This window comes from Cyanistes caeruleus, chromosome 7, assembly GCF_971803275.1.
Source record: "Cyanistes caeruleus chromosome 7, bCyaCae1.hap1.1, whole genome shotgun sequence".
Lineage (NCBI taxonomy): Eukaryota > Metazoa > Chordata > Aves > Passeriformes > Paridae > Cyanistes > Cyanistes caeruleus.
This window is the reverse complement of record NC_141707.1, coordinates 32,259,031-32,285,487: the sequence shown is the minus strand read 5'-3', so window position 1 is coordinate 32,285,487 and position 26,457 is coordinate 32,259,031. Positions and strand designations below refer to the sequence as shown.

Sequence of the window (26,457 nt, the reverse complement as noted above, 5' to 3'; positions counted from 1 at the left end):
GGGAAAGTGGAGGAAAATCACTCTGGGAAGACCCAAAATGGATGTTTTTTTAGTTTTGCTCACAGGGACCAAATAGCTGGGGGAGGCACTCTTCCGGGCTAAACCATGCAGTGTGTGCTTGGTCTGAAATGCAAGACTGTGTTTCCTGTCCAGGCACCTCTCACACGAGCAGAAAAGGACATTTTCCAGGGGATGGGAAAGAGATGGGTTAAACCCAGTGGGTTAACCCCAGTGTGGTGCCAGCTCAGATGTCCATGTGCTGGATGAAGACTGGCTGCACCCCTGAATGTGAACTGAGGTTTCACCTGCCTGATGCAAGAGGACATCATAGGTTTGGAGGTCAGGGTTGCTGGTGTGCCCTTGGGTTCAGCTTGTAAAGCTAAATCCAGAGGTTTATGGGAGTTTATAGGTCCTGCAGCACTTGCCACGCTTTCAGTCAGGCACTCAAAAGCTTAATTTAGAAAATAAACTGGTACTAATTACAGGGCAACCAAATGATTTTTTTACTGTGCATTATACTTCTAATTATCATGGAGTCAAAGAAAGGGGAAGAGAAAGTCCTGAATTACTGCAATAGGCAATAACACAAGAACAGGGGTACACACACCAACCCCTTCTTCCCCCCTGTCTCCCCTCGGGGAGGGAATTTCCTCTCACCATATTGCCACGCAGATCTCGTAGGGGTCCTCGCAGTAGGAGTTGAGGTTGCAGTTGCTGTAGCACACCTTCTCCTCGCAGGCTGGAGCTGTGGAATCACACCACTTGCACAGGTTGGTCTTGAGGCTGCGGCGGGCGCTGGCACCGCAGGCTGTGGAGCAGAGAGGAGCTGCAGGTGAGCGCGGCCGTGCTCGCCCTCAGAGGGGAAAAACAGCCACCATTCCCAACAATTTGCACTGCTGGGGGAGAAGGAGCCTCAGCTGACACCATTTCTCCACGCATTTTTTTAAAAGCTTTTGTTTTGCTCTCCACTGCCCAGCCAATTGTGCTTTGTGTTATCCCAAAGCCTCGAGAAGATGGGAGAATGCTGCTGATGGGTCCCACAGGACAAAAGCCTGGGAAACCGCAGAGAATCACGTTTTCCCTCTGCTCTTCCCATACCATTTATCATCAAGGGGAAATTTACTTCTTCCTCTACAACCCAGGCTCAAATTGGCATTTCCCCTCATCCCAAGAACATTCTGTGTTCAGAAAGGGCCATCTCCAGGTCTCTGTGTGCCTGAAGACTTCATTTATTCCCCTCTCAGCAGGAAGAGACCTGCTGGGGAGGGATGTACGGCCAGGCTGGGACAGCTCCCTCCTCTCCTGCTGTCTCCTTGTCCTCCTCCTTCCTATTCAATGAGGCCAGGCTGGGAAATGTGTTTGCTACCCACTCCCCAGGTATCTGTGGCTGAGACTTCCCAAGCTTTGGGGCAACAGGGGCTGTTCCCTGCAGGCCTCCATTGCCCACTGAGCCTCATCCCAGCAGGAGATGCTCTCCCACCCCTGGAGCCTCAGATCTGCCACAGCAGCACGCATAACTGCTGCCTGTGGGGAGCTGCTCTGCCTGTATCTCACAGGCATAACATTATCTCTATTTTTATAGAAAGGGTGCATGAACCATGCTTGGTTAAGGGATGAAATCCCAGCTAAATTTAAACTTCCTGTCTTAAGGCTGCTAAATGTCTTTTTTAAAAAAATGCCACTGAATGGCTTATGTAGAAATAGATATTTATACTTTTTTTTTTCTTACTTACATATATGCACTCTAAAGTGTTCAGGCATGAGCCTGAGCTACAGTAGCCAGTTTTTGGAAGGTTTGGGCCATCCATGATTCTCTGGCTGCCATGTCCCTGAACCACCCAGCAGTGCTGGGTGCTCCCAGCCCCTGTGCAAAAGGCAGTCATAGCTCACTGTGCTGCCACAGCCTTCACAGAGTTTTCCATCACCAGCTGTTAACTCTGAAGAAAAAAAAAAATTGCAAAATGCCTGACTATGGCTTGGGGAGCCTGCAAGTAGGGCCCTGCTGATCCAGCACGGCCATGGGCACCCCCAGACCTGTCAGCAACATGCAGGAACTCCTGCATTCTTGGTGGTCACTTCTGTGACCTGCCTGTGTTCCACAGCTGAGCCCATGGACAGCAAAAAGGAGTTTTTAACTTCTCTGCTCCCCAAATCCAGGGCATGCAGCCTGCTCTGACAGCATCCCATGTGCCTGCTCTGCTTCCCTCAGCAGCCCAGACCCCCCTCCCTGCGACAGTCGTAAAGAACTGCTGGAAGGCTCCCACACAGAAATAAACCATTTACAAGCTCCCATGGCCTTGTATGTAGGGCCAAGGTTAATGGTGGGGGGAAAACCTGGGTGCAGAGCAAAAGCCTGTTGCATATGAAGGTCAGAAGGAGGAAATTTTGGTTTAAATGGCCCATGCCAGGCTTAAAATGCAGCTCAGCAGGGACTGTGCTGGGCCAGGTTTTGGGGGAGCAGGGAGCAGGGTAGGTGAAGATGTTGCTCACAACCTCTTGCTCATCATCCCCCCGCCTCTGTGAGGCTGCTCTGGCCCTGCTGGGACACCCTGGGATTTTGTGGGTGACCTCAAGAGATCACACACACCCATTCCAGGGTTAGCTACTGAAACCATGGCTTCAGCTGGGATTTGAAGCACCTGCAGCCAGCATGAGCTACCCTCACCTCCCTGCCTTACTCTGCCAGAGCAGGGCTTGCAGAATCTAAGGCAAAACCCCACTGGAGGATGAGAGTTTTGGGTGTGGAATAGAAATCAAGCCCAGCCATTGTGTGCAGCCTTCAACCTACAGCCACAGCCACTGCTCCTTACAAACTCCATTTGCACAGTTTCATGGGAACAGAGAATTGAAGATAAACTGGTTTCTCACCCCAAACCCAAGCCCTACCACACCCAGGCCTGTGCTCTGGTGGTGTCACTGCCATAGTTCCTCTTTCACCTCCTCAGCTCAACCCATCCATGCCACAGCTCGTGCTCGCAGCAGGCTGGTGTGAGATTGGCTCAGCAGTGTCACCCCAGAGATACCTGGAGGCTCTGCAGAGGAGTAAGAAAAGGACAGATCCAGGTTGTGGATGTTGCTGGTGCAGGAGGAGGTCGACTGTTTATATATTTATACCCACCAGGTATGTTATTTACTTATTTATATCTAAAGTTTGCTTGAGATCCAAGGGCAGCACATCAGACTCGCCAGTAATGCGCTGCTGCGTGTGGTGGGGATCTTGGCTGTGCTGTGCTGTGCAGAGGGGAAGCCAGGACAGATGAAAGAGTTAAATATGGAAACAAGATCCAGAAATACAGTGGTAACTGGACAAAATTCTTTGGAGACAAATTGTTCTAAACTAACTCAGGCTGTGATTCTGTTATCTGCTCTGCAAGAAAGGTCAGAGCAGGAATCTCTTTTTTCTCCCCCCCATGCCCTGCTTGTCCTAGGAAGCTAAAAAGAAGAGCACAAAGCCCATTGCAAGGTTCTTCAGGCCTGTGTGTCCTTGAACCTTTAGCTCGTAGGTACAATTTAACTGCCACATCACTCATCTTGGCCCTGATTAGACCCAGATGAACACTTTCAATATTAATAGTTGGATGATTTAATAAAGCTGCACAAGCAGTAAAAGTAACAATACACTTCCATAAACGGGTTCCAGATGTTGCCAAGGCAAATGCTAAACATCAAAATACAAACTTCAAAAAAAAAAAAGTTAGGGGAAAAAAAAAAAAAAAGCTGGATAAGCAAAACTTGGAACAAACTATAAACTAATTAAATGTGGGTTGAGTTTTCCAAAAATAAATTGAAGCCATAAGGATGTGATGTGAGCCAATAAATAGTACAGTTAGTCAAAGTTATTGTGGAACGACAGTTGGAAAGATGGTTTGAAGTCACCGATAGGTGGGCTCACAGCGAGCTTGGCTTCCCATCAATAGGAAGGCTTGTTCTCCTGTGCATGAGAGCAGGATCAAATCTTCTGGTATCTATAACTGGGACCCCAGAGAGGTTACTGAGAGAATATGAGATGATTTTCAAGTCAGGGAATAAAGGAAAAACGATGCCAGAAGTGCCTGTGTCTCTCCTGCAATAGCAGCAGGGATGATACCACCGCCCAAGGAAACCAGGATATTTTTTCCTGTGTGTTGGGGCGGCCATCCAGCCTCTCACTGCCCACAGAGCATCCACAACCTCTGCTTGGCCACCTGCAAAGCCCATGGAAACACCACTGCTGTAGTCAATAACTCATTCTCTTCTCCATACAGAGTCGTTGAAAACAGCTCTCTGAGAGAATTTCACCCCAGTCCCATCGGCGCGGTTGCAGAACAGCCACCCGCAGCAGATGAGCTTTCTGCCAGCAGGGACTGCACCTGTCAGAACGTGGAGGGGGATTCTGTGAGCCCCTGTCTACCACTGAAGCCCCAGAGAGCAGGTGGGTCATCCAGCACCTAACTCTGGCTCCAGTTTTCCCTGCACTCTGGTCCCCAAGGAGGAGGAACCCTAAGGAGCAAGCTGGGGTGCATGGGGTGCAGGCACAGCACATTTGTTACAGGCAAGGAGAAAGTGTTTCTTAGCCCAAACAAGGGCAAGAAATGCATTTTCACTGAGGGGCAGAATGGACACTTCCAGTTCTCAAGTATTCTCCCTGACATGCTGCTTTGGGACAGCTAAACACCAAGATGGGCTTAGGGGAATGTATTTGGAGTGGGAAAATTTGTGCTAGGGCACTTATCCTGGTTCCCAGCTCTCCCCTTCCCAAAGTGAAGGGGACCAAAGCTTTTGTTACACAGGACCTCCATTATAGGACCTTCAGATCATGCTCTATCTTGCAGTGATAACTGTCCTTACATTGCTTGTATTTCTCAAGGACAAAGAAAAATTGGTAACTTTTAGGTCATAAATATTCTACAGTGAGGTCTAGCCCCCCTTTTCTGCGTATCTCCAAGCACCCCAGGATGGGGCTGACACTATTTCAGCAGTCACAGAGAGCTGCCCATCTTGCTGTTACTCTGGGAGTGTTAGTGGCTCTGGGAGCTCCCTGCACCATCTTTCCCCTGCAAGTCAGTCAACCTGCAATCCCCAGGCTTTGCAGTGGGAGGGACTAAGGCCAGGGAGATTAGCTGAGATGCTCTTTGTTTTCTCTGACCAGCTGTGCACTTAAACACAGGACTGGGGAGCAGCTCTAACTCGACCCTGCAGCCTTGTTATTCCTGGAAACCCCCAGATAGGTGCCCTGATGGAAACACAACCTGCACTGGGACCTGCTCTCCCACCTGGGTGAGCCTGGGCTCCTCGGTGAGTCCTGCGTCTGCCGCCAAGTTTAGGATTAGGTTTTGCTTTGGGCTTTTATCCATGGTTAATGACACAAGTACACAGTAACAGAGCCTCTCATAAAATTGTTATGAGAACAAACAAATTCCTTCCCTTTAATATGCAGTACTTCTTTTTAAGATTAATCCAACAGCAGAGCTGATGGGCTCTGCTCTCTCGCTGACCCATGTGAGAGCACCGGGTGTTCCCCATCACCAAGTTACTCCTGAGCTGCCTCCTCCATGATGCAGCAACCAGTTCCACAGATGGGTATCAGGGGAATTCCTGTGCCCTGATTTCCAGGAGATTCTGTGCAGGGTCAGAAGTTCCCATGGAAGTTGTTCAGCATGACCTCTGTAACAGTGATCCCAGATTTCTTGCAGTCAGTTTGAGCTACGTCTGACCTGTTGAAAAATGCCTGACCTTGTTGCAGCACCCTGCTGTGCTGCAGAATCTCCCCAGAATCAGACCTCAAAGTGCTGTACTTCTATTTCGGATGCAGCTCAGTTTCCTCCAGCAGTCTCCTGTTCTCCAGTGCAGGGGTCTGGTGCTGCTTTCAGCTGCTGAACCAAAGAGGTTTTTAGCGGCAGGCTGATCTTCTTCATCCATGTCTTTTACACTGTATCTTTATCTTTGTAGGAGAGGTAGAGCAGACCAAATAGAGCTGAAAAAACTTAATATCCCAGTTTTTGCCCCTGCAAGTCACAAGCCACTGGCTCTCCCAGGAAATCCATCAGTGCTGCATTGAGATCAGGGGACCAACCCAGGCTGCACCCTCGGGTATGTGGTCCCACATTGTCCTGCATAATAAATACTGCATTTGGCAGACTACAGTATGGAGCAGGGAAGGAGCCAGAAATGTTTCCTGATGCATAAAAAGGGACTGATTTTGATTGTGTTAGACACCAGTTATTCCAGGGGCAGGAAGACATGTAGTATACATTTCTGGTTTGCTTGGACCTTCTTCAGACAGGCTGGTAACTGACTTATTCTACCACTTATTTTTCCTTTGTGAAAATATCCCTTTAAATTCAGTGTTTAGCAAATACTGCTTAGTCCCATTACAAAGTAAATTGAGTATGGATCATACCAGCAGGCTTCTCCAGTCTCTTTCAGATGCTTAAATTACATCATGATCTAACTTCACCCAGGGGAGGGACAAGTCTGCAGATTGCTGTCCGTCCTTCTGCTTTGGTAATCTCTGGTATTTCTCGGTTTCCTTTCATGAGTTTTCTGTGCATCAGCGCAATGACTCTGCTTTTGGGGCACGAGGATGTTTCATACTGAGGTACCCCAGGGCTGTGCCCCTACAAAGCCAGCAGCATCCAGGCAAGCTGGAGTGTCAGGGGCCAGGGAGGAGATGCCTGGCATTCGGCAGGGAGAATTTGGCCAGAACAGTTTCTCTTTGATTTTGGGTGAGGATGCCTGGGTGAGGACAGGGGAGCGCACCTGGCCCTGCACTCCTCCATCCGCCCTCGGAGCCACTTGTCTCCTCCACCCACTCTGAGCAGATCTCAAGTTTCTGTCACAGATTTCACTTTCTGACCCCCAAAGCTGCTCCTGGCTGGGACAAGCCCTATTTTGTGTCCCTGGGGGTTGGGATGCTGGGTCCGGCCGATGTCCAGCCCTGGGGGCTGGCAGGGGCAGCCTTGGGCCAGCCAGGGGATGCCTGCAGCAGGGGGGCTGCAGGGGCAATTATTTGCCATATTGTGCTCTTGCTTGTGTTTAAAAACAACAACAGCTCAACTGACTCATAGGTCCTACGGCCTCTGAGTCATTTTTTATTTCTGGATTTCACTGCTCTGCCCTTTGCAATGAAGGGAGTTGCATGCTCACACACACACACACACACACACACACACACACACACACATCAAGTTCACATTTGTTTTTCCCCTATAAAAACAAAACGATTTCCATACCATTAATGAAACAGAAATTATTTGACTTTGCATACCCTGGCTTTTATTTTCCATTGTATAAACTCTGCAGATGAAATAATGATGGTTGTAAAGTAAACCTCTCTTTTTTTTTTTTCCTTTCCCTTTCCAGGCAGCCTCTTTTCAAAATAGCAATAGGGAGTCACTTACAGGCTTGGCTTGTGCTGCTCCTGTAGTAATTAACCCCTTCATCCCTAGCTTTTCCTCTGTTGGAAGTTAGCCACAGCGTGGGTGAAGGCATCAGCTGGTCTCCTCTGGGACAAGAAGTGAAGCGGGGGAGCAGAACAGGCAGGGAAATGTGGGAAAGGAGGCCAAGAGCTGCTCCAGGCAGAGCAGTGGTGTGTGCCTGGAGCAATGCACTCATGGGCTGGGCAGCTTTCCTGGGAGAGCCAGAGTGCTGGCACTGCAGGGCCAGAGGTACCTCCAGTCTTCCTACACCCCCCCTTTTTTGGGTTTAAATCAGCACCACCGTTTTGTGTTTAGCCTGGCAGCCCCATCCCAGGTCACCTCCCTTCCTTCCCACTCCCAGGGACCACCAGTGAAACATTCTCTCTCCTCTACATGCCACTGCTGTGGTAAATAATCTGTGGTAAATAATTAATCACCTAATCTTGCTCTTTTTGTTTACAGGGCCGTTATGATTTTACGAAGTTCTCGGAGGAACATTATTGGGGTGAGGTAATCCCTTACACAGCAGCAGATCCAGCTGGAGCTGGGCGTGCGAGCACGTGCCTGCCTTGCCCCGCAGGACGGGCTGAGCTGCCCTCCCTGCCAGGGTGTGAGCTCTGCTTCGTGGTAGACCCTTGCCATCACACACATTCTGTCTGTCTTCCAGGCCTCCACACATGCCACAAGCATTTTTCCTAATCACATTTATCATGCAGCAGCACAACCCTGCATCCCCCCAGCGCTGGATCAGATGCTTCACTGATGCCTGGTCCGGCTGGGTTGGTGACACTGACTGAGATACTGTTCCTCTTCCCAGACTGGGTGATGTGTTTTATATTATTTCTCTTGGATTTATTAAGCATTATGTAACTGGCTAACCAATCCCGCATGCGATGCAATCGTGGCTGATTTCATGTCAGTGGAAAGTAAACAAAAAATTGCTCTGAAGTGGCTAAACTGAAATTCATTTCCACATGCAGAGCAATTCCTGGAGGATCTTTCCCATCTCCTCACAGTTAATTTGCATCCAAGCTCTCATGCAACCCATTAAAAAAGAGTTATGGAAAAATTGCACATGCAAGATGACAGTGTGTTATGAGGAAAAATTATTAAGATGAAGTTTATTTTACTTAAATATTTTTAAGCGAGTTTGTTGATTTCTCCTGTGCCTTGAAATGTGTAACATTTGCCTATTTTTTGTCTTTCAGCTGGGGAACTCAAAATGTGAAGATTACCCACCAAAGAAAGCTTGGCATTAAAGTCTGTGAAATCAGGGAAGCCAAACCTGCAGTCCTGAGGTCCTGAAGGCCAGCAGAACCCAGCCCAACATGACAAGATAGGTGCTCTGCCTTTGCTGAGCTTTGGAAGGACTGTAAACATCAGGTGAGGCAAAATCTATACCCCCATTAGACTCTGAACTCAAGCTCTTTTAGGAGCACTTGCTTTCTGGTGTCACAGACAACATCTTTCCCATTAACACCAATTTGGATTCAGAGTCACTGAGCTGAGGATGGGGGGACATGGAATGGATAAAGCAGTAGTGGCTTTGCACTATTTCATTTGTTTTTTTCACTGTCTTTGAAACTTTCAGCAATCTCTGAAAGTGATGTGTGTGTTTCTGGGTCCATTTCACTGACACATTTCACTGAAGTATCAGTAAAGTTTGTGGGTGGGGGTTACCTGGCTGCATGTTATTTGCATTATTTTTCATTTTTATCCCTAAGGCAGCCCAGCACCTGCTTCAGCTGGGCAAGAAGCTAAGTCCAATTAAACTGAAATGCTGTATTAGACCTGGCAGAGCTCATGGACCATGTAACATCTTTTGCCAATTGCTGGGCTGGAATTTGAAGATTAAGGTGACACCAAGCTGTGATCCAGGGCCAGATGAGGGTGGTGAAGAGGCAGGGTGGGATAGCCCTGAGAGCAGTGCTGGTGGGAGAGCTCACAGCTCCATGTGGGTGTCACCACTGCACCTACCCTTGTGCTGACTTGCTAAATGAGGAAAGCTGTCCTAAAACAAAGAGAAGACTCAAATAGAGGGGGTTGTCCTCTCTTCTGGAGGCTAGTTTATTCCTTTGTGAGATGAGCAGGGATGCTCTACATCCTTCCTTGAAAAGACTCAGAGGAGGGTTGAGGATTAGAACAGAAGCTTAGCACAGGAATCCCTCACATTGCCCAGGACAGCAGCTAAATAGGGATTTTTTCACTCCCTACCTGCTGGATGTTGTGGGTCACTGTGTAATTGTGGCCAGTATCTCCAGAGCCATGACCAGGCCAAGCAAAATCTTCCCTGGCAGACAAAAGCAGGTGTGAATTTGCCTGGTAATACCTGCACTTATCCCTTTGGTCAGCCACTGGGCTATGATTGTCAGATGAGGGGAGCTAGGACACAAACCAAGTTTTGCAGCCATCCTGTGACTGAAGGTGCAACCTTGTTTGGCAGCAATACCTCCATTGCACCTGTGTCTCCATTTCTTTCTGCTTCCTGTATTCTCCTGTCCTTTCCACCCTGCGTTGCATTGGAAAAGCCTAGAGAGAGCAAACCAAGCCAGCAGCACAGGAGTGCCTGGGAGGGAAAAAACCCCACAGCCAGGGGTCAGTCCAAGAGAAAATTGTGGATACAGGGTGGTGACCTTCACCAGCATCACAGCACGGCTCCACTGCCACAGCAACTCCCACCAGCCCAGACAGCACGCGAGGGAAACGTGCCATTCCTCTTTGTCAGATGGACAGCAAAGCAACTTATGCAGGGTCTGAGGAGGTGGGGAAATGCTGAGTTTCAGCAGTTCATAAGTAATTTTAGCAGCTCTGCCAGCACCTCTGCTTATCTGGGGCCTTGCAGGGTGAGGCAATGCATTATCAGCACATTTGGGTCTCCTGGGCTGCCAGTGAGGTTTGCAGAGGGCTAAGCTGGCACATCCCCAGTGGAAGTTGCCTTCTAAGATTGTGGATTTGCATGCCATGTTTTCAGAGGGTTCCGAGATTTCAGCCCTTTGAAGAGCACTTGGCAGCATTTTGCAGGGTATTGACTAAATTCTTGTCTTAAAAATAAGTCCATTCTGCCACCTCCCACACTGCCTGGGAGCAGGAGTCACCGCCTGGCCACGCACTGGTGGTTTGAGCTCATCGTGTTGCAAGTTGCTGCAGAAATTGCTGAGGATTTTAGAGCACTTTTAGGACTGAGAACTGAATGGCAAAATGCAACGACCAACCAAATCCACTCTGCTGTTGCCATCATTTTTGTTGCTCTTGTTTTTGCAGAGGCATCAACAGACTATCCTATATCCCAATTAACTGCAGCTTCTGCAGCTCATTTGCAGATGCAGCAGTCATGAATCCCCTCTTTTACACAGAAAAAGAAGCAGCAATGAACCAAGTAGCAAAAACATGTGAGATGCAAGTCAATAGCAGACATTGCTCTGCCTAGCTACTGCCATTCAAGTAAAACTACTGTGCAGCAGTCAGGGCTTTTTTACTATTATCATCATATTATTCTCTGGAATTCAATTTTCTGTACATTCTTCAGGCTCTGCATGAATCCTGGATCTCTGTGAATAGATGGAATTGAAATTGAAGGATACCATCCAAATAGGTAAACACGTCAGAAACATTATCTGGGTCACATTTGGGCAACAGGGTTCATTTTGTTTCAAGTGCAAATGGGTTACTGATGATTTAGATGAACTTCCTGAGGAGTGTTTGAAATTCCTGGCACATATTTGGTTTCCCATCTGCTAGAAGGTCTTTGATGAGCCCACAAAGACACATTGGACTGGAGCTGCTGCTCTTCATCTCTGCTTGGACTTCTTATGTTTGACCAGTTTGCATTTTTTTGCATTTGTATTACTTTGATTCCCAAGGAGAAAAAGGGTTTGCAAGGGACTGTGAGACAAGCTGCTGGGGCAGAGATGCTTTGTGAACTCTCCCTCTATATGCTGTCATCAGCTTGTTCCAACACTGCCAGTTCTTTATGTCTGCTAAAATTATTATGTAGAGTCAAATTTTGTCCTCGTTTAGGCCAGAGTACTTAATTTAACAGTAATTAAGTAATTTGTTCTATCAGAGGGAACTTGAGGTTAGCCTGGGTTACAGATGCTTAAAACTTTCTGCCTTCTCCTGAAGTGTGCCATGTTTAGCACGTAAATAAATGGTGTGTTCTTTTCTTTCATGCCCTTCTTCACCTGTTAAAAAATACCTTTTAAGGAGCTTGTGCTGTATCTTACCAAAACACACTGCCCAGTAGGGTTGAAATCAAATTGAATATCATCCAGTTTGTAAAGCAGAAGAAGAGAGCTATGGCAGGGGGACCAGGGTTTAGAAAGGAATTTTTTTCAGAACCAAGAGTCCTGTTGACAGAGCCTGAAGTGCTTTTCCTTCACACAAGAAAGTAATGGGAGCTTGTGTGCCTTTACAATGCCTCTCAAGAGATCCCTCTTGCAGGAGAAGGAGAAGGTTCCCACAAGTCCCAGCCCCTGGACAGAGCTGCAGCACAGCTCCAGGGAGACTCACTAGCTGGGGGAGATGAGGTTCAGGAGGAAAAGCTGCTCTTCCAGCAGCTGAAATGACAAAGCGGGGAATGTTCTCTATTCACCATCTCCTGCTCCAAGATCTCATCATTTTTCAGTAGTGCCTTGTCTTTTCAAACCAGCATCCTGCCTCTGGACACCTTCTGAGACATGCCACAGTCTGAACATGCTGAGCAGCACTTCTGCCCAAGAGCTGCCTCCCAAGCCACAGCCTGCTGCAGAGCTGATAGCACTGGCAAGGGTGAAAGGGAGGCTCAGACATGAGGATGCTGCTCTACAAACAGGTGAGGACATGGCACATGTACAAAACCATAGTAAATGTTTGCTCAGACCTCTCCCTCAAGCTAATTGCTTCTGCCTCTGGTGGAAATGTCTGCATTTTCTTCCACTGAGTGCCTTTTGACATATTAAAGGCATGGCAGGAACTGAGATCCCAGGGGATCCATTGGTCTTATTTCTGTGGATGCTTGTACCCTGGGTCTATTTGAAGAAGGATGATTCATTCAACTGCTTGAGCTTATGGGTCTGTGTGTCACTTCCCATTGTAAGAAGAAGGGTCTCGTTTGCTAACATGGACTGGTTGGGACTAATTTTGGGATAGATCTAGCATGGAAAAAATGCTTTACACAGCAAGACAGCGGCTGATTTGGTTTCTTCCATGCTGGATGCTGGTGTTTAGAGTATCCAAGGCAGGAAGTTTTATCAAGCAACATCAAACAGATGTTCCTCATCGTGTTCCAGCTGCATTGACTGGCAACCTGCTCAGTCAAACACTCGAGGGGGACACAGGCCTTCATTCTACATAGACAGCAGTTTATTAAACTATCCACCTGGAAACAGCAAAGGATCTTTTAAAAGGGGTATCTGTACTAGTGTTCATTGTAAATGCACCAGAAGCACTTGTAGTCATGGCACTCACAAGAACCGTTTCAGGAAGGGGCCTGAATTACTGATTTTGCAGGAAAAGGAAAGAAATTTTTCTCTGGGTTTTGATACCTGCTGGTCATGGTATGAACTGGCAACATTTTTCTGATGGGGTGCATGGTGAATTATGGTGCTGCAGGATACATCTAAGCATTCTGGTTTGGGATGGCTGAAGGGAGAAGGGATCAGTATCAAAATCCCAGTGTTTTCCACTGTTGATATAAAGAAAAGGCCTCTCTTAGTGGCCAGGAACTTCAGCAGATGTTTCTGGGCCTTCCAGATGCAAAGATGTGTGTTGTTCCCAGGGGGAATACCTTCACAGGGATGTTACAGGAACTGAAGAAATTAGGAAAGATTTGGATAATGGGACAATATCAGACATCAGTGGGTGTCAGCTCAGGTGATTGCCTGGACCCCAAAGCAGGGGAATAAACCAGCCCTATTTGCTGGCTGCCGTGGCTGTGCTGGTTCCCATTGCTAGCACAAGCACATCTGTGCTGCTTTGCATGCAGGGTGTGCATTAGGGGGTGTCTGATGGTCCTGGAGGCCTGGACTCTCCAGCTCCAAGGCATGGCCAGAGGACTTGCCATCGTGTGCCACACGGACAGGACAACAGCTCTTTGCAGGCTGGGTGAAGGCAGTCTGGAATTTCCTTCTGAAATTCAGAAACCTCCATGCCTCACAAGCACTGAGTCTGGAGCTGTGGTGGAAGCTGCTGGACAGCTTTCTTTGGACATCTGCTTATCCAGAAAAATAAGAGGTTTGGGTCCAGTGGAAAGTAACTGACATGGAGCTAAAGGGAGCATCTCCATCCACGGTATGGGAAGGTGAGAGGTCTTCCCACAGGCAGAATGTGTCCAGTAGGATGCTGCTTCAACTACTTTGAGAGTTGTGGCCCACTTTGAGAGAGGCACAGGTGGACCTGGAGCACAGGACCCTGCAAAGTGGCACTTGGCAGCTGCCGCTGCTGGAACCACACCTCAGCCCCCCACTACAGCTGGAATTGCACATCAGTGCCCCAGCTACAGCATGCTCAGGCTGATTGCTTCAAAACACTCAGCTCAAATAGTGATAAGGTCCTTAAAAAAAAAATAAAATCTCAAATCCAAATAACCCTGTGCAGTCCAGGGTAGCACTTGGGTTCAGGCATGTCCTTGGGCTGCTAGAGCCCACACAGGCCTTAGGCCTCCGTGCAGTACAGCCTGGCAGCCTGTGGTCACAGCTGGACACATCAGTGACCCACATGCCATCATGCATTTGCTGTAGCATAAATCAGCTGTCCTTTGTTCCTGGCTTATCAATGGGAAGGAAAACACTGCAGTGCAACAGCTCCATGAAAGGTTAAGTCTTGGAGCCTCATAATTGGTAGGAACATGGGCTGCAAAGGGGATTGCATGATAAGCAGGCTCTCCCACTTCTCCCAATATTTTGACAGTTACCAGAAGCTGGCAGCAGAGTTTCAACCCTACATGGGATTATAACAAAAAGATGAACCAACTGAGAAAGAAGAAATATGACTCTGATGGACACTACAGATCATTTCCAGAGGCAGGATGACAAGAATTGACTCTGAATTCAGGGATGTGCATGCAAGCAGGGCCAAGACATCTTTCAGCCACTCCTTCACTTCCTCCTGAAGATCCCTAAGGAAATTTTATCCCACAGTTGGGGTCCAGCATGGACATAATGTAGGTTTGATAGGGCAGGCAGCCATCAGTGGTGTTATCTCCCTTCTGCACGGAGGCCCCTTCCAGCGCGAGGTTTTCACTTGGCACATGGCACTGAACTCGGGATGTGAAAAGAGCAGAGTGTGTGGGAGCTGCTGATTTTGTCTCCTTGGTGGGACTGGTTTTTTTGATAAAAGGATCAGATGTTACACTTCCTTGAAAACACGACAGTCTATGGGAGAGTTCATTAGTTTATGGCAAGTTGCAGCACTGTGGAGCCTGGCTGAAAGCAAATGTTATTGCAAAGAGTTATCACTAAGGGGAGAGGAAAACAATGTCCTGAGGAAATAAACTCGACAGAGCAAATCACTGAGCAATATAAAGCTGTGGAGTACAGGCAGTAGAGCGGAATTCTTTCTCAGAATAAAAGCCCCCAGTCACCTGTTTTTAATGCCAGTGTTTGCTTTCTGCATATTCAGTGAATACAGGGGATACATCTGTCCAGAATTCTGTCTCTAATGGGAGTAACAAGTATCATGATTGCAGCTGGCTGAACTTATTTACTACTAGTATACAAAAAAGTCTTTGTGGCCATCATTAAATAGTGATAACACCAGTTAAATACCAGTGAACATCAGTTTTGTGTTGGTTGTTTGGGGTTTTTTGTTAGAAAATTGTGTTTTAATTTCAAGTTGTACAGAATATTTCAAAAAGTACTTCCTTCCACAAAGCCCCCTATTAAAATACAGAGTGAAGATTTACTGATGACTAGCCTGTCTCAAGTCTGAGAAAAGCTGGAGGTGCAAGGGGAGAGGAAATACCAATTTTCATTCATCTCACACAGCTGTACATTGCCATTCTTCTTAACCTTCAGTTAATATAATTCATACCAAGGACTGAAACCATAGCATCAGATTTGGAGATGGGTAAAGGTGAATTGAAAATAAGCCATCACTTTCCTTGCTGAGTCTCATGGCACTTGCAACATTGCAGAGAATTCCAGTTCTGCATTGTCAGGGTTTTTATTGTGTTTTCCATTTTTATTTCCTAACTGGAGAATTTGTTGCAGCTTTGTTCTTATTTAGCTTCATGTCAGGATGCATAAGTTTCTCCTTCAGGCAGTGGGATCCTGTGCCTGCTCCCAACCCAGCCACCTACACCAAGCCAGCGTGGGGCTCTGGCAGCCCCTTGGAGTTATTTGAGGGTGGTGATTTCTTCCTTGGTGTTTTGGCTGCCTTAAATCAATATGAGAGCAAAACATAGTGCAACTTGACATAGATTGTTATAATCAGCCCTGCAGCCCTGTGTCCTGGGACAGGCAGTGCCCACCTCCCCATGCTGTTTAGCCTGGGAGGAGAGGCTGCTCTGCTGCTCTGGCTTGTCCTTGAATGCACAGAGCTCCTGTCTGCAAATGCCTGTGAAATGGAGGGTGACTCCTCCTTTGTCTTTTTCCTCCCCTTGTTCTCTCACCAGCTCAGGTTTGACCCAATGTTCCTAGATTTTGCATGCATTGGTGTTGGGATGCAATCCCAATAGATCCCCTGCCTAAGGAGCAGGCTGGCATTTTGGTGGCACTACAACCGCTGGTTTTAGCTCTGGTGACCTCAGAAATAAGAGGCCAACTTCTTGAACAAGCTGCCTGAGGAGCCTGGGATAGGTCAGAGATTTCTTGAGCAGATCAAAAGCCAGAGATGCTTTTCTGACAGCCCTGGAGCTCCCTGTCCTGATTTATGAATTCTATACGCTCTATATATTTAGCTGAAGAGGCTCACTGGGGGAACAGTTTTTCCAAGCAGGAATGTGTCTTCAGAAAGCCACCATCTACCAGGAGATAACCCCTCAAAAGCACTCTCTGTAGAGCCAGCAACCATGGCAAAGGGACAACAAGAGACTTGGCAAGAAATGTCAGTATATTTTAGTGGACCAGCATTTTGAACAGGAGACCGAGTTACGGGGAAGCAGACTCAAACCCAGGAGCTGGGAGCTCTAGACTTCAGGTAGCAGACCTGCAACCTCACCTCACTTCAAAAATCTTCTTTCTCTTTCTTTGGAACCTCACTAGAGCCTAAGGGTTGTTTTATCCCAGTCCAGGTAAGTCCAGGACTGCACCAGCTCTCTGTCCTGGAAGGATTCTCTTCTCCCCTGTGTGAGAGTTTGTGTTAGCAGTGGTGAAACTACAGCTCCTGTCTTCACCTTCTGCTGAGAAAGCCATGTAAAAATGCTGCCCTCCAGCTGGCACTGCCACCAAGGAGAAGTTTAAGGGTGGATATTTTGAAGCCTTGGTAGGGCCGGCCATGGAGAATTAGGGAAATTAGCTGAATTTCAGTATCCTGTCAGACTGAAGCCCTTTTTCCCACTGTATATGAACAGAAATGGCCAGATGTGCTGTGTGATGGCAATTCAGTCATGCTGGGAATTAAAAGCATGGACAGGCAGCATGGAGCACAGACTGGGGTCTCTGCTGCCCTGGGGTAAAGTCTTAGGAACAGCAGCAAGGTCCCTACAAATGCTCAGCTGGAGTTATTCTGGGATAACAGAAACACAGTCTGGGTCTTAAATCTCTGTGCTAAGAGGAAAGGACTTTGCTGCTGCCACCAAGCCAGCACTGTCACTCTTTAAAGAGAGGCTGGGTGAGTGGTATGATTTGTTGCTTGAAGAACAGATGAATGTGCATATTCTGCCAATCTGGAGATCTAGCTCTTCCCCTTTAATGCCAATGCGAAGTGGGCTACTTGGGTACTTTTACTTTCTCAGAGTGACTGTAGGGTCAATCTTAACACTAAATGCAAAGGAAGTGGATGTAGTCCCAGAAAACATCTATCACTGGTGAGCTGAATCACAGAGAGCAAGCCCTGGCGTATTTTTTTTACCCTGTGCGGAGGCAAATTTTGTCATCATATCACTCGCATAACCTTTCAGATGAACTTAGTAATTGTGATATGTTTTGGTTTGGCTTCTTTCAGATTAAAACCTTGCCTTTCAGAAAAAGGAAACCATAAGTTAAATAACTCCAAAATTAGGTATTTCTGAAGGATAATTAGTGGTCTTCTTTCTTACCAAAAACAACCCAAGACTGTGCTTTAAATAATAACTTGTAGTAATTCCTGCTCCAAATGTGATTAAGTTAGCAGGATGTTATCAGTATAGAATCCTACATTTTAAGCCACAGTTTTGAGTATTATCTACAAAAATTAATACTATAGATCTCTGTAACTTTTTGAAAAATCAATCAGATTCTATGTCTTAAATCTCCCCATCTCTTTCTCTCTGCTTCAACAGTTGCACCCATGGTTTTGTTTGCCTACACACAAATTACCGACCAATCATACTTTTATTCCCTGGTCTTGTAGATAGGGGGACCCATGCAAAGTGAATGCAGATACAGATCCCTGCCCCCAGTGATTTCATTTGGATGAAAGAATACTGGAGTTATAATCGACCTCCTTCATAACTTTGAACAAAATGTGATTTCAGTTGCATTGAAATTTCTAAAGCAAGGGCAACAGGTCTGTGTTTGTAAGAGTTCACTTTAAAATGCAGTGTCCATGCAAATATATAAATATATGCTTTGTAGGGATATATGCCTGTATACACATGCATAGGCTCTGTATATACAGATAGACACACACACATACTTAGGAGATGTGTATATAACACTCACTTATATACAAATCCATTCCCTGTTATGAAACAATCATCAAGATATAAACAAGAAAACGTTAAACCATGGATGGGCACATTTTCAAGTGCTGCTGGAGGGTTTTATCTACAGTATTGAAGAAGTGCTATCAAAACTGAAACAGGGCACTTTCTACAAAGAGATCTTTACATAAGTGCTGGAAAGGTTTGCCGAATGACCAGATGTTGTTGCAAAGACACTTTTCCTCCCCCTCTCCCCATTTCTTTCCTTCTTTAATAGTTCGATTAATTCTGCGCATAAACCAGGGCTGATAAAAGTTCTAAGCTGCAAACTTCACCACATCTGGACACTGTCGGAGCCAGATCGTTCAGCGGTGCACTTCAGTTGCTTTTAATCTCCCTCAATAAAATAAAAACTTCCAACAAGTAATGCTGACCTATATATATTTTTGCACTGTAAACACTGACATCTGCGAGCTGCTCCAAGTGAGCACACAGCACTTTCCACCAAGCAATCGCTTGCCCCTCACCATAAGAGAAATACGCAGCTCATGCAGCCATAGCAGAGTATTCAGCAAAACTCTCTGCTATTTCCAATCCTCTGGCTAATTGCTGTCAGGGGAGAAATCAAAGATTAGCTGTTTTGCTGGAGGAAGGAAAAATAAACAACCTCTCTGAGTATGTTGCTTAACATTGCCTGACCAGAAACATTTTTCTACTCACACAAGGAGAGCAGCAGTAAGGCGAGCAGACCCGGTCTCCTCCAGGACCCCATTTCTGGATCCCACCGGCAAGCAGAAGCCCAGCTTCACGGCGCTGACCACCTCATCCTCCCTCGGTGGAGCCAGTCTCCTGCGTTCCTGCTGTCAAGCCCGGAGCCCCTCTTTGCGAGGCTCCCGGCTCGGGCTTGCCGGGAAGGCGGATCCAGCCGCTAAAGCCCAGCTGTGCGTGGGGTCCGCCCAGGAACTGCAGTTTATGAACAAACTAAGCCTGACCCTCCTCTCGGAATATATACAAATATGAGAGGGGGGGAGCTGGGGGAAGAAGAAGTCAGGCTCTGAGAAAAAGAGTTGGATGATTTTTTTTTTTATCCCCTTGATGTCAATGCGGAGCTGCTCCTGGCTCCATACGGCCCAAGGATCTTTGAAGGGGACCTAAAGCGTGCTGCATGCATCTAATCAAAAAGGCATGGGTACTCCTGCATGAGCCTTTCATCTGAATAAAGGACTAAAGGTAATGCCTCAATATGCTGAGCTGCCATTAATTCACTACTTTCCCCCTCTATTTTAGAAATTATCTTTTAAATAAACTTCAACAGGCTATATTTTTAATAGGCACAATTAAAAGTTTTGGGGCAGCTTTTTCAGAAAGACCACATCAATGTGAGCTTAGCCTAAAATAGGTGCTTGCAACCCATTAAAGCAGCAGGATTTAAAAATATATGTTTTCCTGAATCGGGGCCTAAAATAATAACATAGAGCATTTAAATATCTGCTTTCTCCCCAAGATCTCTAACTGCTCTGCAAAAACTTGTAAGAAATATTATCCCACTTCCAAAAAGGAAACTATGAAATGCAGCAGAATTCTGACTTGCCTTGGTTGTTAACTCAATCAATCAGTGGCAAAAGGAGTAAAATCCTCAAATATTTGCCCTATGATCTGCCCAAATCCTTCAGATAAATGTAGTTGAGTGTGGCAGAGATGTTGCTATTCAGGCTTTTTGCACCCAAAAAGATAATATTTTATAGTTAATGAAAATACATTGACTAATTTGAATATATATACTGTATTCTAATTCAGTGAATCTACAGCTTTTTATTTACCCATTTTACAATTAATTTTTGGTTCATTAATCAGTTTGAGGTGAATATGTGATGTACCTATATATGCTCATGTGTGTATTCATTATGGTAAATGTTTTCCTCCACTGAACTTGAAGGCCTTTTCTTTGCATCCATCTTGCTGATAGTTTGCACCCACTTGTTTTGTAAACTATTTATATAAATTATTCTGTTAGAGTGTTAAATAACGGTATCTTTTTCCTTTTTCTGTGTTTAAAAAGGAAAAAAGGAGGAGATGTTAGATGTGGTACAGCTGATAAACAAAGTGTGCCTCCTATGCCATGGTGACACACACATACCCCTGCAGAGGGTTGCTCTCACCTGCTGTGGGGTGCCCAGATGCAAGTCAGCTCAGCCTGACTTCCTTAGGGCTCCCTGGCCCAAGTTACCACAGATCAAGTATAGCCTCTGAGGACTAAGAATGAGCAAATATTCAGCAAACTTCCAGAAAGATGTTATTTTCTAACAAACATATTGAAGCTGCTCATATCGGAACTGCTTTGTGCACGGTGGTTTCTTGGGGGCACCTACCAACCCTTCTCTCTCGGATCCAGAGCATTTCAAAATGCTCATGGATTTCTCAGCCCACCAGTTGGATTTTCAGATGTGAACTCTTGTGTGTGTTATAAGACAACTGGATAAGGCTTGTGTTAGCAACATCACAGAATATTCATGATCCACGGGAGCCCCCTTTAAAATCAGGAAGAAACCCCTGCTGCCTATGAAACTTGGAGAGAAATAATGTCCCCAGCAGGAGTCCAGAGGGGCTTTAAACAATAGTGGACATTGACAAAACATGTTGTATGATTTGGAAGTGCAAGAGAAGCATGGGGTGTTATTTTTTTAGCAGCAGAACCTGGGAAGGCAGCAGGATGCCTGCACAATGTCACTGCAGCCAGGGACCCTGAGTTGCAGGATCTGCATTTTCCAAAATTCCAGGCAATCCCAAACAACTTCTGAGCCAAACTCAGAAACCCTATAAAATGCTTTGTCCTGTCTGCAGGATAATCTTATGGGGAGATTTGGGGCCAGATCTCACTGAAATGAGAGAAAAGGCAGTAGCTGTCCCATGCAATGGCATCTTTACAAGGCAGTTGGTTATCTACAGGAAGCTCTGCAAGAGGAAACTTTAGGGGAGCAATGCATGTCCTGCTCTTCCTAAACAGTTATACATATTTTTAGATGGTGTTAGATCTTCTGCTTGGCAAAGCAAGTTGCCATGATGACAAGGGCAGAGGTTTGCTTTCCTAAACGGGTCACTGGGCACTGCTGGCTGCTTTCTGTGCAGGGGAAACCTGCCTGTCTGTTCAGCCCTTGTGTAAGATTGCATGGAGTTGAAGTACCCTCCTGCAACCTGTGTTTTTAGTCCACCTAGATGAGTCTATTGCAAGCAAACCTCATGTGAAGAAGAGGAGGAAAGTGAGGCTGGCACTGTGCCATGAGTCACCCCAGGTCAACTGGGGAGCCCCTCAGCATGTGCCCCACTGACCTGACTACCAGCTCTGTTCTGGAGAAGCTGGTTATTTCTTAGACTTTATCCAAGGAAAAAAATTCAAACTAAAAATCCACCAAAGTTACTTGGGGAAAAGTGAGTATTCTGGGGTTTAGCCTCAAGTGCCTAAACTCACATTATAGAGCTTTGCTTCCATGAAGGAGCACAGTGACCTTTTGAGTAGGACACTGGGGAGGAAGAAGAGATAAATGGTTATTTTTATTGTTGGCTTGTTTATTCCTTTTGGTGTAAATTCCCTTGCTCCTCTATTAGTGGTCTGGACAGCCTCATAACTCAAGACACACTGAAGGCTGGATTTAAGCTGAGGAACGTAAGGTCTCTGCAGGGTGATTTTTAAGCTGCATTGTGGGAGCAGTTTTCCCAAAGTTCTCATTTAGGAGCTGGAAGATATTTACTAGAGAAGTAAAATAAAACTTTGGACACCTGAAACAATATAGCATATGTTTAAACCGGGGTTTCAAGCGGCCCGGGTTTCCACTGTGGGAGGCAAGGCTCAGCAATGAAGCAGTAGATTTGAAGCTTCCAACACGGGCACTAAATACCCCTGCACAGGGTAACCTCATGGTGGACATGTGCAAGGCCCAGGTGAGTCAAACCTGTTATTATTCCCAGGGGTGAAGATCACCTTCATGTGACAGGGAATGTGAAGGGAGAAAGAGAGAAGGGAACCACATAACCAGCCCCAGACAGCGCTAATGTAAGGGCCAGTGCTTCTGAGATTCTCTGGACCTCTTCCATGCTTTCTAGCCCCAGAGATCCTGGCAGAGTACTGGGTTTGGAATGACTGACTACAGCAAAAGATGTTAGGTTTACTTGTGCAGTCAGGATATATCCTTCTGGCCCTCTTGATTTTCTGCACATTACAGAAGTGGACTAATATCTGTTGCATCTGCATTGCTCTTTTTCAATCTGTTTATATCAGTAGTGATGTCGGGCTTCAGATGAGGTCTGTCAGTGTCTTTGTTGTTAGGAGAATTTGTTTTATGCCTTGAAGTATTAAAAGACAGGTCTAAGGAACACATCTAGCTATAGGAACAGGACTTAGCTTCTATAATGAGCACAGATCCATGAGTATGGATTTGTTTTTATGTTGTGTGCTCATATTGTACTACCCCCAAGTTGGCCTGGCAGTTAATTAAACCCCAGAAATGTCATTACTTCTGCATCTTATAAGCATGACCTTGGTTTCACTGTTCCATCAGCAACAGTTGCCTGAGAAAGATGTGCACTCTGCAGTATGGATCCAATCCAACCTCTGCCTCCACCCTGCATTCACAAGGACACTTGCTCCAGACCTGGGGGTGTTGACTAAATTCAAATGCGTTTCCTGGTGGCACTGAGAGTGCCCATCGCTCTCTGGGAAAAGCTCTCGTTACCTTGCACTGTCTCAGTTTCACAGGGTTTTGATTGAGATCTTGGATGTGATGTTATGGCTTGTGATGCCTGCTACCACCTAAGGAAAAATACTGTGATGACCTTTGGCATTTTCCATTCTCTGGCTACAGCTTGTCCCAGGGGTGGTGTGGTAACCTTTGATGATGCAATGGCATGAGGAGTCAATCAAAGCCAGCACTGCATCCTGAGGGACACAGCCATATCTCTTTGGGCAGAGGTGGCTTTGTCTGCTCTGCCACAGCCTCTTCTCCTTAGCCCTGCCGAATTCCCCATGCTCCAACCTCTCAGCTAATGCTCGTTTCTGTAGCCACACAGGATAATTGCATTTTCTAAGTGATGCCTGGCTTTGCATAGTCCAGAAACACTGGCCTAAGTTCTAACTTCTCACAGACTGTGTGTAATGGGTTCCTTTACCAAAGCTGCATCAAGATTAAGTAAAGGTCTACCCATCTCTACCATTTGCAATTTTATTGAGTTGTCTTGTATTTTTCTCTTCTATTCTGTCACAAAACACCACCTTTCTTCCTCTGAAGCTTGTCATGGCTTATTTTGAGCTGCTTTTGAAGCCATTTTGAATACATTTTCATTCATACTGTTCATGTGTTTGTACAGATTCTTTCAAAAATTAGATTAGTTTTAAGATGGATTAGTTTTGGATTTCTTGTTTTTATTTGTGGATTGAGATATGCTGTTGCTGAAAGGGATGGAAACCGCTGCTATCAGTTTCAGACTGAGTGAAATGGAATGATTTTCTCCAACCCAAAAGTCACCCATATCTCTTTTCCACTCTTTCTCTGAAAAATTAACAAAATGCTGATTTCCCTACACCTTAGCACTCATGTCACTCAGATATTTAGATGACAGAAATACATGTATGAGGAGCTTGAACTCACCTACTTTTCCGCCTGCACTCTGCCACGCTGAAGCAGCTACTCATGCATTTTACTGACAGTTCCTTGACATTAATTCCTCTTGTGTATTTTCTTAGGGATCCTAAGCAAGTACTGTTTTCTGCTGCATCCATCACACCCCAAGGACATCACATGCAGACAGATGCCAGGGTCTTCAGTGAGGATCAGCCTTTGAAGACCATCAGCGCAACTTGGCATCACTTTGGCTGCTGGATGCTTCTGGAGAGCAAATACCTTCAGTTCTGGAGGTATTAGCCTGCAGAGGGAAGTAGGAGCAGTTTGACAGCCTGACTCATGAACTTTGTATTATTATTACTGGTTGTGAAACTATGATAGGATCCAGGAGCCTGAAACACGGATCAGGAATGTGGTTTTGAAGAGAAACTCCTGGCCTTCCTGCTTTGGCTTGTGTTACAAGGCAGTCTCAAGGCAGGCACACACAGGGTTTTTTTTCAACAGCAGCTAAACTGGAAGCTGTGAAGGGTGGCAGGTCCCTGGGAGTGGGATAGAGGCATCCTAAAAATTATCAGCTAAAATATGTGTGGTGTGGATGGCAGGTTCTCAACTCCAGGGTGTTGCTCCATGAATCTGCTCTGTCCTGAACCTCCCTGCTTTCGAGCACCAGCACAGCCAGATCCTGCACAGGATATGCAGTCAGCAGGAATATTGGCTGCTTTACTTTCTCTTCCTGAGGTTACTGAAAGGCTGTGGGTGTTGCAGAATAGATGCAAAGCAGAGCCACTGCTTTAGGTGTTTTCATTCTGGTTCTCAGTAGCATGATGGTTGTTGTTGGTGGTATTATTATCTTATAAATATAACTACATGTAAGAAGTTGAAGGATGAGGAACTCGAAGAAACTGATAAATAATGTTGTGACAAAGAGGAAAATATCTGAAATGTTTCCCATTAATATAGCTGCTTTTTTTTTAGGTGTCTTATTTTCTAGAGCAACACAGCCTGTCAAAAGATCTGATAAGAACACATAACATTACATAAAACACCAGGGAGCCACTTTATAAGGTAATATTCCTTGCGTAGCTTTCTTCCATCAGAAAGCAGTTTATCCAGTGTAATGGTAGGATTAAAACAAATAGATTTACAGAAGAGAAAAGATGGAGATCCCTGTTTGCCACAGACTGTAATGGGAGTCAGGGCAACTTCAGAGACTGAAGGGACTTGTAGGTAGGATGTGGTGTAGAGTTTGCCTTCTTAAAGTTGAAGAACAAGGGACATGCTGCCTAGTAAAGATGTTGAAGAGCAAGAGAGTTTCTTTGTTCAGATTGTTAGAGTTTAGATTGACCTGCAGGAGATTGGACTCACATTGTTACAAGAGGGGGCCCTGGGTGCATGAGGCATTGTGCCTAGCTAGGGGGAAACACTACAGCTTATCTTGACCACAGTAGCTCAAGCCCTGGAAGTCCTCCTGAGAGCAGCACTGTGCTGCAATAAAATACCTTTATCCCACTTTGCATGCTGAGGTAGGGAAATGTGGTTCAGGAAGAGGACTTTGTTGGAGACTTTAGTGCTTGTGGAAGATCTCTCCACTGCGTACCATTTTGTTCAAGACATTTTACTCTCCTCTAAACTCTTCAGGCTGTAATGTACATGAGGGCTACCCAGGCTCCCAGTCATCTTGATTTAAGCACTTCTACCACTACCCTCATCCTCTATATATAATGTTTTAACTCTTCTCCACATCTTTTAGTAGTATGAAGAAAATTCAAAGATGAAAATAGTTTTTGAAATCATAGAATGTTGGACCTACAATGTATTACCGTACTTTATTGATAATGTTGTTTCCATAATAAAAATATTTAGTACAAAGTATGATATCCTGCATGAGTTTCACATAAATATTTCCACTATATAACTGATAGGGATCAGAAAAATTTCAGTATGCACATGCTGCAAATGCAAGTGTAATTGATACAAGGTATGTATCTTGATGTACATCTTGAGTAAACACAAGAAAACCATAGCTTAATGAAAAACAGACTGTGTCTTACATCGTGCAATCGTGCTTTTACATCTAAACTGGACCTTGGGTTTAGAAAACAAATCTTAAATCAGTCCTATTCAGAGGACAAATCACAGTTCACATACTTGCAAAAAACTTTTGTTTTAGGAAAGCCTTTTGTGGAAAAGCTTGGGAACCTCCATACAGCTACAGTGGTGGAGGGGTGGGAAAGGATAGATTGAGGTATCAGTTCAAACAATCTGAGGAAAAAGTTGAATAAACATTGAAGACAACAGAATAGAAACCAGACGCCAAATATTAATTCATAGGATCTTCAAAGGGGATTTTGAGGTTTATTTTAATTGTCGTTGAAAGAAAAAGATTAATTTTTGGATGAAAAATGTATGCAAATTCATCTCTGGTCAACACTACAAAAACCCCATTTCCTACACAAAGCAGAAAAAAGCAAAGCAAAGAAACCCATAATATCAACTTTGTAATCCCCCAAAGTGGCCTTTAACCTGAGTTTGAAGAGTAGGAAAAGAAAAAAAAGCTACATAAGAATAATAAAGCATGTAGTGCCTGAATCAAAGGACATGAATCTGGTGTAAGGATGGGAAATCTCAAAGGCTGATGTGATATGTAAGCCAGAGAACCATAACACTGCTCCTGAGCATCCAAAACAGT

General features: G+C 45.6%; 2 protein-coding genes across 7 annotated transcripts in view; one reads left to right on the top strand and one right to left on the bottom strand.

Moving 5' to 3' along the window:
* The window catches only part of LOC111932269 (TGF-beta receptor type-2-like), a 30,488-nt gene extending 11,094 nt beyond the window's left edge, over positions 1 to 19,394 (bottom strand). The window contains exons 1-2 of the mRNA XM_023931325.2: positions 18,877 to 19,394; positions 658 to 808 (exon numbers count right to left, since the gene is read on the bottom strand). Coding sequence (XP_023787093.1) covers positions 658 to 808; positions 18,877 to 18,928 — 203 coding nt within the window. The 5' untranslated portion in view covers positions 18,929 to 19,394. The remainder of the gene's footprint in view (positions 1 to 657; positions 809 to 18,876) is intronic.
* LOC111932272 (uncharacterized) lies at positions 673 to 25,638 on the top strand. Of its 6 annotated transcripts, none has more exons than XM_086896361.1 (11): positions 673 to 832; positions 2,946 to 3,121; positions 4,245 to 4,411; positions 5,129 to 5,274; positions 5,929 to 6,069; positions 7,860 to 7,907; positions 8,065 to 8,219; positions 8,606 to 8,780; positions 10,924 to 10,989; positions 12,046 to 12,207; positions 14,283 to 15,151. In XM_086896361.1, the coding sequence occupies exons 2-5, from the start codon at positions 2,958 to 2,960 to the stop codon at positions 5,935 to 5,937; spliced, it is 486 nt and encodes a 161-aa protein (XP_086752487.1). In that variant the 5' UTR covers positions 673 to 832; positions 2,946 to 2,957; the 3' UTR covers positions 5,938 to 6,069; positions 7,860 to 7,907; positions 8,065 to 8,219; positions 8,606 to 8,780; positions 10,924 to 10,989; positions 12,046 to 12,207; positions 14,283 to 15,151. The 6 variants fall into 6 exon arrangements, with proteins under 6 accessions (XP_086752487.1, XP_086752485.1, XP_086752486.1 ...); XM_086896359.1 differs by having other exon boundaries at positions 5,929 to 7,646; positions 14,283 to 14,960; XM_086896360.1 differs by lacking the exon at positions 14,283 to 15,151 and adding an exon at positions 12,603 to 12,780 and having other exon boundaries at positions 5,929 to 7,646.
* The last annotated feature ends 819 nt before the right edge of the window (positions 25,639 to 26,457 follow it).

What these genes read in the sequence shown, in the direction of transcription:
- LOC111932272 (XM_086896361.1), top strand. Translation starts at nt 2,958, where the DNA reads ATGCCACAGCTCGTGCTCGCAGCAGGCTGGTGTGAGATTGGCTCAGCA. An exon ending in TATATATTTATACCCACCAG is followed by an intron (nt 3,122 to 4,244) that starts GTATGTTATTTA and finishes TTCTCCATACAG; the next exon opens with AGTCGTTGAAAACAGCTCTC. An exon ending in ACTGAAGCCCCAGAGAGCAG is followed by an intron (nt 4,412 to 5,128) that starts GTGGGTCATCCA and finishes TTCTCTGACCAG; the next exon opens with CTGTGCACTTAAACACAGGA.